Source organism: Hemiscyllium ocellatum, chromosome 2 (assembly GCF_020745735.1).
Source record: "Hemiscyllium ocellatum isolate sHemOce1 chromosome 2, sHemOce1.pat.X.cur, whole genome shotgun sequence".
Lineage (NCBI taxonomy): Eukaryota > Metazoa > Chordata > Chondrichthyes > Orectolobiformes > Hemiscylliidae > Hemiscyllium > Hemiscyllium ocellatum.
In genome coordinates, this window is record NC_083402.1 from 83,699,382 (window position 1) to 83,709,240 (window position 9,859).

The 9,859-nt window shown below is 39.4% G+C and overlaps 1 protein-coding gene across 1 annotated transcript in view; it reads left to right on the top strand.

Annotated features, from left to right (window-relative positions):
* psat1 (phosphoserine aminotransferase 1) overlaps window positions 1-6,638 on the top strand; it is a 50,356-nt gene extending 43,718 nt beyond the window's left edge. The window contains exon 9 of the mRNA XM_060838049.1: window positions 19-6,638. Within this exon, the coding sequence (XP_060694032.1) occupies window positions 19-124 (106 nt within the window). The 3' untranslated portion in view covers window positions 125-6,638. The remainder of the gene's footprint in view (window positions 1-18) is intronic.
* Window positions 6,639-9,859: the final 3,221 nt, after the last annotated feature.

Below are 9,859 nucleotides of genomic sequence, written 5' to 3' on the forward strand. Positions count from 1 at the left end.
TATGATCTGTTGTACTAGGTCTGTTGGTGGAATTCGTGCTTCCCTCTATAATGCTGTGACAGTGGAAGAAGCTCAAAAACTCGCAGAGTTTATGATCGACTTTATGAAGGAGCATCATGTATAAAATATTTCAGTGTTTTGGTTTTATCGTTGCATTGTATTTCTGAAATGTAGACCTCTAGATTTTCAAGAGATGCTGGAAATATTCAGCAGATTTGGTGGCATTGGTAGAAAAACGTTTTTTGATTTAGTATTTCTGGTTATAGAGAGTAGTTGGATATTGCAGAACTTTAATCTTACCGAAAAAGATGCATTGCCAAAGCTTCCCTCCTTACGCTTATCAGGATAATTGACTAATTTAAAGGAAAATAACAATTTTTGTATGAGAGTGCTGATTCGTAAAGTGTTGCCATGGAGAGTACACCAAATTATAGTTCGTTGTCTGTTAACTGCCACATTTGCTTTAAATTTCAAACCAGACAGGTTGGTTGACGATGGTATTGCCCTGAGAACCATTGACTCTCAAGTCAGCAAAATAAGTGACACTGATTCACTGGATCATTTTTCTCAGGGCAGTGTCTTGATCAATCATTCGCTTCATCTCTTTTGAAGGTTAAACTAAGGTTGGTGGCAAACAGTCAACCAACTATTAATTGGGAACTTTCTCTATGGCAACACCGCTACCAACCATTATTCTCTCTCATGCCATGTAAATATTGGTTTTCCACTTAAATTGATAGTCTTACAAATTATTATGGTAATTGCAATACAAAAATTTTTGACAAACAAAAATCTTTGACAAAATGTCGTCTCTGAGAAAACTCAATTTCCAGTTAATGATGGTTTTGATAGTGGATCATTGACCTTAAACAGTCTCATGCTTTACAGCCCTGCAGAACATTTCCAGCATCTTTAGCTTTGCTTTAATGTGTGTCTTGTTAGTGAAATACATCTAAGAATCTTTAATCATTTATAAATCATGCTATATTAGTCTTTTTTTTTAATTCTGGCACACCTGAACTATCTATTCAGGTTATCATTCTCTGTGATAAACTACATTTTTTAGTGGAGGAACTACCACTGAATTAGCCAAGAACCAATCTCATTACAAAGCTTTTTTTTAAAAGTATAGTCTCTCCCTTCAATCCAGGCTCTCCTAAGTAAAGCTAACTTTCTAACTGATTTTGTGGCTGTTTGCAGGGAAAATGGTGGTTGCACAATTTGCAAGTAAAATAAAACCTGAAGAGTATGGATAGAATGTAGCTTTGCTCTACATTGTAGAGCTGATCAGATATCCTGGCATTTCACATGGACCTGTATTCAGAGTTTAGAAGAATGAAACGTTTAAAATTCTAATTGGGCTGGATGTAGGAGATGCAGGGAGGACGTTTGCTGTGGTTGGAGAGCCTAGGACTAGGGACACAGTTTCAGGATATGGAGTAGAACTGAGATGAGGAACAATTTCTTCACTCAAAAGGTAGTGAACCTGGGGAATTCTCTACCGCAGAAGGATGTGGAGGCCAAGTTACTGAATATATTCAAGAATAAGATTTTTCAATTTAAAAGGCCTTGAGATAAGGGGATAATGGTATTGAGATAGAGGATCAGCCATGATCACAATGAGTGGTAGTGCAGGCTTGAAGGACTAAATTGCCTACTCCTAATTCCTAGGTTTCTATATTCAAGATAATGAAATCATAGAAAAGATAAATATTTTCACACTTTTTTTTGCATTTTTTTTATTGCCTTTGCCTTAGCCTAGCCATTTATGACAATTGAATCATTGCATTTTGTTTGGCATAACATTGAACTTGGTTTTTGTACTTAATCTAGAAACTGTCTTTTATGTTAGAATTTGCTGCCAGGTAGTCAAAATGCAAATGAACAACTGTATTTTAAGAAACCTGAAGTTTGACATTTTCTATTTTGAACTCCTTTGGTACATGGACAAACTTTGGTTCATCAGAAATCACAAACTTTCTTGTGGTTCAGCAGATTGTTGTTACGTTCCCATTGCCCAGCAGTGGTTAACATCTGAGTTTGTTTCCCGAGAGGGTGGTGGATGTGAAGATGGTCACTGATTTCAAAGGAAAATTAAAGGAACGTTTAAAGGACATGAACTTTCAGAGCTGCAGGAATAGAGAAGGGGATAGTGTCTGATTTGAATCACTGTACAGAAACTGAGTTGACCAAATGATGACTTCTGTGCTAAGGCTCCGACTAGGGCATTTTAACTATACACAACATGACAGGTGCACTGCTGGACCTACTTAGCATTAACCAAACATAATTTAACATCTAATCCAACGACAACTTGTAGCAGAAATTTAAGAAGTGAATAAATACCTTATTTAAATGGTTAAGTGGAATGAGTGACTCAGTAATTTAGCAAAAGCATTTTTAAAAAATATTGCCAGAAATTTATAGAATGACCTGAACTTTTAATGTTTAGAACCGGTGAAAAATGGTCATATCTCTTCCAGCAGGATCTGCAAACGAAAACTATCTTTGGACAAGCAGTTCCTGGAATTATTGTGATCAACTATTTGTGGCATATATGTGCTCCAATGCATAAGCATTCTTCAGCCAAGCAGCTATCCTGAATGCATTCTGTGATTTGGTATGTGCTGTGTCTTGACCACCTGCTGGTGATTGCTATTTCACTGTCAGTGAGAAATGGCAGCTAAATGGCTGAGAGCCAAATTACTACAAACTCAAATGTGTCTTGTTGTTAGTTGGTGATTTGTGCCCATAACTAAGCCCCTGATTTAAATCAAGAGGCAAGATAATTAATATTAGCATGATACTTTAAAATATAACTTGGGAAATGTTGATGGGCTTAAGGGGATTCCTTTCCCTTGTTGGTAAATCCAGAAATAATCTCTGAATAAGGGATCAGGATATGGAAGATATAGACTGTAGGGAAATAAATGGTGACATCTTGCAAAATGTCCAGATTACAGAGGAGGAAGTGCTGGATGTCTTGAAATGGGTAAAGGTGGATAAATCCCCAAGACCGGATCAGGTATACCCAAGAACTCTGTGGGAAGCCAGAGAAGTGATTGCTGGGCCTCTTGCTGAGATAGTCAATAGTCACAGGTGAGGTGCTGGAAGACTGGAGGTTGGCAAATGTGGTGGCACTGTTTAAGGAGGGCAGTAAAGACAAACCAGGGAACTATAGACCAGTGAGCCTGACCTCGGTGGTGGTCAAGTTGTTGGAGGGAATCCTGAGGGACAGGATGTACATGTATTTGGAAAGGCAAGGACTGATTAGGGATAGTCAACATGGCTTTGTGCGTGGAAAATTGTGTCTCACAAACTTGATTGAGTTTTTTTTTGAAGAAGTAACAAAGATGATTGAGGGTAGAGCAGTAGATGTGATCGATTATGGACTTCAGTAAGGCATTCGACAAGGTTCCCCATGGGAGACTGATTAGATCTCATGGAATACAGGGAGAACTAGCCATTTCATACAGAACTGGCTCAAAGGTAGAAGACCAGAGGGTGGTGGTGGAGGGTTGTTTTTCAGACTGGAGGCCTGTAACCAGTGGAGTGCCACAAGGATCGGTGCTGGGTCCTCTACTTTTTGTCATTTAGATAAATGATTTGGATGCAAGCATAAGAGGTCCAGTTAGTAAGTTTGCAGATGACACCAAAATTGGAGGTGTAGTGGACAGCGAAGAGGGTTACCTCCGATTAAAACTGGATCTTGACCAGATTGGGGAAATGGGCAGAGAAGTGGCAGATGGAGTTTAATTCAGATGAATGCGAGGTGCTGCATTTTGGGAAAGCAAATCTTAACTGGACTTTTACACTTAATGGTAAGGTCCTAGGGAGTGATGCTGAACAATGAGACCTTGGAGTGCAGGTTCATATCTCCTTGAAAGTGGAGTCGCTGATAGATAGAATAGTGAAGGAGGCGTTTAGCATGCTTCCCTTTATTGGTCAGAGTATTGAGTACAGGAGTTGGGTGGTCATGTTGCGTCTGTACAGACATTGGTTAGGCCACTGTTGGAATATTGCGTACAATTCTGGTCTCTTTCCTATCGGAAAGATGTTGTGAAACTTGAAAGGGTTCAGAAAAGATTTACAAGGATGTTGCCAGGGTTGGAGGATTTGAGCTATAGGGAGAGGCTGAACAGGCTGGGGCTGTTTTCCCTGGAGCGTCGGAGGCTGAGGGGTGACCTAATAGAGGTTTACAAAATTGAGGGGCATGGATCGCGTAAGTAGGCAAAGTCTTTTCCATGGGGTCGGGGAGTCCAGAACTAGAGGGCATAGGTTTAGGTGAGAGGGAAAAGATCTAAAAGAGACCTAAGGGGCAACTTTTTCACGCAGAAGGTGTTTCGTGTATGAAATGAGCTGCCAGATAAAGTGGTGGAGGCTGGTACAATTGCAACATTTAAAAGGCATCTGGATGGGTATATGAATAGGAAGGGTTTGGAGGGATATGGGCCAGGTGCTGGCAGGTGGGACTAGATTGGGTTGGGATATCTGGTCGGCATGGACAGGTTGGACCAAAGGGTCTGTTTCCATGCTGTACATCTCTATGACTATGGCTATGACTATCAGCAATTTTAGGACTTTATTCTAGGAGTTGTGGGTCTCTGAATTCTCGTATTCCAGAGGGCTGGGGCATTTCAGTTCCTAAATATACTTGAGACAGATCAGTAGAGTTTTGTTTTTGATCTCTCTTCGCCACAGTTCCATATATCCATCAGTGACTACACTGAATGATAACCCAGATTGGAAGGGCTAGGAGATTTATTACTTCTCCAATCTCCTATGCATTTTGAGAGTTTCCCAGTTCCCCACCCCGCCTCACCCCGTATAAAGATTCATTCCTCTTTGTGTCTCGGCAGCCTTTTTGTTTCTTTGAAGATATGAAGTGTTTTGAAGGAAAAATTTAGTGGCATAGTTGGATGAAGTTTCGTGACGAAAACCATTTTCCTTGTCACAATGATTAGCATTTGGAATGCTTTTCCTGAGCATGGTTGATACAGGTTTTGAAGGAGAGAAAATTGAAGGGTTAAAAGAAACAGATTTATTAATTTGCAAGTAGCTGAATATTTGTACGCATCTATTAATTGTAGATTGCTCTGCTCTGAATTTTAAACCTGGAATACAAGGTGCACATCACATGGCCTTTTTTTTTCAGTTTTGGTTTCTCAGGCCTCATTCCAATATCTCAGAACTACCTCCTATCTGAACGTTATGGAAATTTAATGCATTGGTAGGTGGGTAGAAGCAGAAAACTGGGGCAACAAGCAGTGTCCAAGAAATGAATAGACTTTTTAAAAAAAATTGTGTGTAGGCGTCAGTTTGAACTTTTGATTTATGGATATTAAAACAAGTACATTTTGTGCCAATGAATAACTTGGAAAATTAAATAACAACTATAATAATGAAGGCTTATTTGATTTTTGTTGGGGATTTAATTCAGTTAATTACCTCCGCATGAAAAATGTGAGAAAATATGGAACTGTCAATGTATTACTTGATAGCCCATTCATACACCCACAGTCAGATTTTTCACTAAGCTGTATCATCTCTGGAGAAATTTTAAAATTGGTTTGGATGTTCACATCTGGAACCCCTACTCAATTACTGAACAATATTATTTTGACTGACAGGTGGGGAAATGGGACAGGCAAGATTCTCACTGGTGAAAATGTGTTGCTGGAAAAGCACAGCAGGTCAGGCAGCATCCAAGGAACAGGAAATTCGACATTTCGGGCATAAGCCCTTCATCAGGAATGCTTCCTTGGATGCTGCCTGACCTGCTGCGCTTTTCCAGCAACACATTTTCAGCTCTGATCTCCAGCATCTGCAGACCTCACTTTCTCCTCGAAGATTCTCACTGGGAAAATCTCAGCAGAGCAGTTTGAATTACTGAGTTCAAACATGCCCTGTTCTTGCTATTTCAAGGGCTGTTACCCTCAATGTGAGGGTTTGAAATTTAAGGAGTCGCCTTTAAATTCAGATGACACTTCAACTGACCTAGCATGCCCTTCAAGAGCATTTATGACATCTTACTTTGCCATCCCCACCACCTCTCTTGACTCCTCTGCATTCGCTCATTGCATATTGTATTTTCAACCTCCAGTACTGGCTGAATAGGTGTTTCCTCCAACCAAATATTGGAACATCAAAAGCCCTTGGGTACAGGTCTCATTGCTAACTCCATTCCTGAGCCATTGATTTCATCCCTCTCATTGAGCAGCGTTTAAGACATAACTGACTAAATGAATGAATCTGACTGTTTGCACTCTTGGCTTCTTCTTGGACTCAGTTGGAATGTCCAGCTATGTATCTATGCCATCCCTGACCTACCACCATCTCTGTGACATGTCTAGTCACATGTTTGACTGGAAGCCCTCATTTCAGATCTTTGTTACCTTGGGACTCGCCTGTTTTAATGCTCTTCTGACTATCTTCCATTGAGTTTCTACTCTCCCAAAACTCTGCCTTTCAAGCATGACCTGTTCACCCATCACCTCTGTTTAGTCTCACTGAACTCCCTTAGCATAAAGTTCAGGAAAGACTTGATTTTAAAAGGCTAAGTTTGCAGACTAACAATAGAGGGCACAGATCTGATAAAGGTTAAACAAAAAATAGGGCTTTAATTTCTTATATTTTGTCACAACATAACTAGATTGTAATTTTTTTAGTTGATTGTCTTATGTATGAATGTATGAAATTACATATTAAAACATTTTAAACAAATTTTCGTAGGTCAAAAATGCTTTCTTGTGTGAAAGTGGAGGAGTTATTGAATCCAACGTTTATGATTTAACTGTGTACAATATAAGTTTGCTTAAGTTTCAAACTTGAGTAACCACTAACTCATTTAACAACTTGGAATATGTTTAGCTTTACAAAAACTTAATTTGTTTTAATTGAGTGAGGAAAATGCTCAAAAACCTTTTCATGAACTATCTGAAATCCAGAGAAGAAAGATGTTTTTGATAAATTAAATGTTTTGCTTGTGATTGAAAAAGGAGCAAGTGAGAGGCAGCAGAGAACATGGGCCAGTGGTGGACAGGACTGTTTTCTGATCATTTTGTGCAGGCACAAATCTATAGAAGTGCCCACTCGCTGATATGAGCAGCTTGTGCAACACTGATGGATACTGAGTGCTGAACATGTATGTACAACTGTTCTGGACCAAGCAGATTCACCACCTGAAGACAATTTTTAAAAATGCTTATTTACAAAGTTAAAATTTCTCAACACCAGGTTATACTATAAACCCATTCATATTCTTGCTTTTCCCCATCTCTAATCTCCTCCCAGTTGACAACATTTGAGATATCTGTGCTCCACCAATGGTTTTTATTCTTGAATGTCTCTGATTTTCATCACATCACTATTTTGGGGTGATATCTCTAGTACAAAGGCTAGAATTGCCTTCCTAAACCTCTGTTAAGCCTTTCTACCTCTTTCACCATTTAAGATGTTCCTGTAAATTTAATTCACATGGACTGAAGTACCACAAGAAGTGGAGGCATTCAAAAGGCATTGGGATGGGTATATTTAAAAAGGAGAGTTTGGAGGGATATGGGCCAAATGCTGGTAAATGGAATGAGATAAATGGACATCTGGTTGGCATGGATGAGTTGGACTGAAGAGTCTTTTTCTCTGCTGTACATCTGTCACTCTGTCTCAACTCGAAGATCTTGTTGACCTGTCCTAGCATGTTGTCCTTTAATGGCTTGATGTCGAGTTTTATTAAATGCTTGTGAATTGCCTTTGATATATTATTGTATTTAAAATGTCATAAAAATACAAGTTGTTAATAGTTGCCACACAAAGCACATCTTTGTCTCTGCTTATACTGTTGTTCTTGTTATGAATATTAAGGAATATACAGGAATATATTGCTGATTAAATAAATGGTGATTCTGGAATGGTTTTGGGTTGATTGGCAAGTAGTAAACATCATTCCGCTATTTAGGAAGGGAGAAAACTTGGAATTATAGACCTGTTGGCCTTACATTGGTAATAGGGAAAATGCTCGAATCTATTTATAAAGTTTGTGATAAATGTACAATCAGATAATAATCTGATTCGGCGCAGTCTCGATAGAATGATAGAACCCTACAGCATGGGAGCAGGCCATTCAGTCTGCACTACCCCTCCAAAAAGTTCCCCTGTAACCCTGCATTTCTCATGGCTAATCCACCTAACCTACACATCCCTGGACACTATGGACAATGTAGCACAGCCAATCCACCTAACCTACACGTTTTGACCATGAGAGGAAAGCCACGCAGGCACAGAGAATGTGCAAACTCCACACACATGGTTGCCCAAGGGTGGAATTGAACCTGGGTCTCTGATGTTGGGAGGTAGTGGTAGTAACCACTGAAGCACTGTGGGATTTGTGAAATGAAAATTGTTTGTTGAACCTGTTGGAGTTTTGAGGTACTAACAAAATTCATGAAGTGGTAGTTGATGGATGTAGTATACTTGGATTTTCAGAAACCTTTTGATAAAATTCCCCTCTGGGAGGAAGGGGAATTTAGAATTGGGGATAACAGTCTGAGAACAAAAGTAATTTATTTAGAACTGAGATATTTCTTCACCCAGAGTTGTGAATCTTTAGAATTTTTGATTGTTGAGCTACGGATACTCGATCATTGAGTATATTCATGACAGATGATGGTAGATATTTATATACTAAGAACATTGAGTGCTTTGGGTATTTTTAAAGGAAGGTCAATTCTGGCAGATTAGCCTTGAATTAGTTGAATGTCAAAACAATCTCAAAGGAACAAATAGCTCCTTCTTAATTCTTATGTTTTTGTGTAACAGCCACCCTTCCCTCAGTAGCCAATCCATCAGCAAGAATTCATTCAGCTAAAAAAAATCAAAATTTAAAAGCAAAAGCTGTTTAGTGATGGGTAATTTTCAGACATTTGTCTAAAATCTGCCTTCCAGAATTCCACACAAGATTGAAAATCTGATATAAACAGTGAATGATTTCTTCAATCCATGCACACACAAAACCAAACAATTTGTGTCAATAAACTATCAAACCATAACTAAATCTACAGATTTGGAGCCATTGTGTATGAATGTGCACCATATAACTTGCAAGTACTAATTCTAGAGAAATCTCTCTCTAAGTGAGGCTGACCTGATATAATCAGGATCTCCGCATCAAAGCCATTTTCACAACTAGTATTTTGCTTCCAAATAAGTCCTCCCTTCATTGTGAAAAGAGAAGCCATTAATCTGCCAAGGACTGGATCTAACATTGGCCTAGAAATTCCACTGGGGACATGGTTGTTGCAGTAAGATAGATTGGAGTTGTGGGCTGGCACCATGCGGAAATTGCAATGCAGCTGAATTTGTTGGAATTGAATTCTCTGGGAAATTGAAAATTTCCTTGCAGCTGTTACCTGACTTTGGAATCTTCCAAAAATATCCTGAACTCTGACTTCAATGAGCTGCAACCTTCTCACTTGAAGTTTAGTTACCCAGGAGAGGTAAGAGGAATTAGAGCCTATTCTGACTCCTGTGTTGCTATTAAAATGAACTCGACTCATTACTGACACCCACCCCCATCCCCAGATATACCACCTTGGCCTGGTGTTTAACCCTCCTCCAGCTGCTGACTATGCAGGATCCAGACCTGATCCCACAATCTCTCTCACTCTTTTGTGTTTGTTCTTGCGCTCTCGCTCTCACTCCCAGCTCACTGCCAGTACTCTCCAATCTAAACAAAACCCTCTTTCACCTGATCTCTCATCCCATCTTACGTGCCTATCCATTTACCTGCCACCCAACTTCTGACCTACTTGCCCCCTACACACTCAGTCATTATAGCACCAAATCTCCCTTACCCACCTTGCAC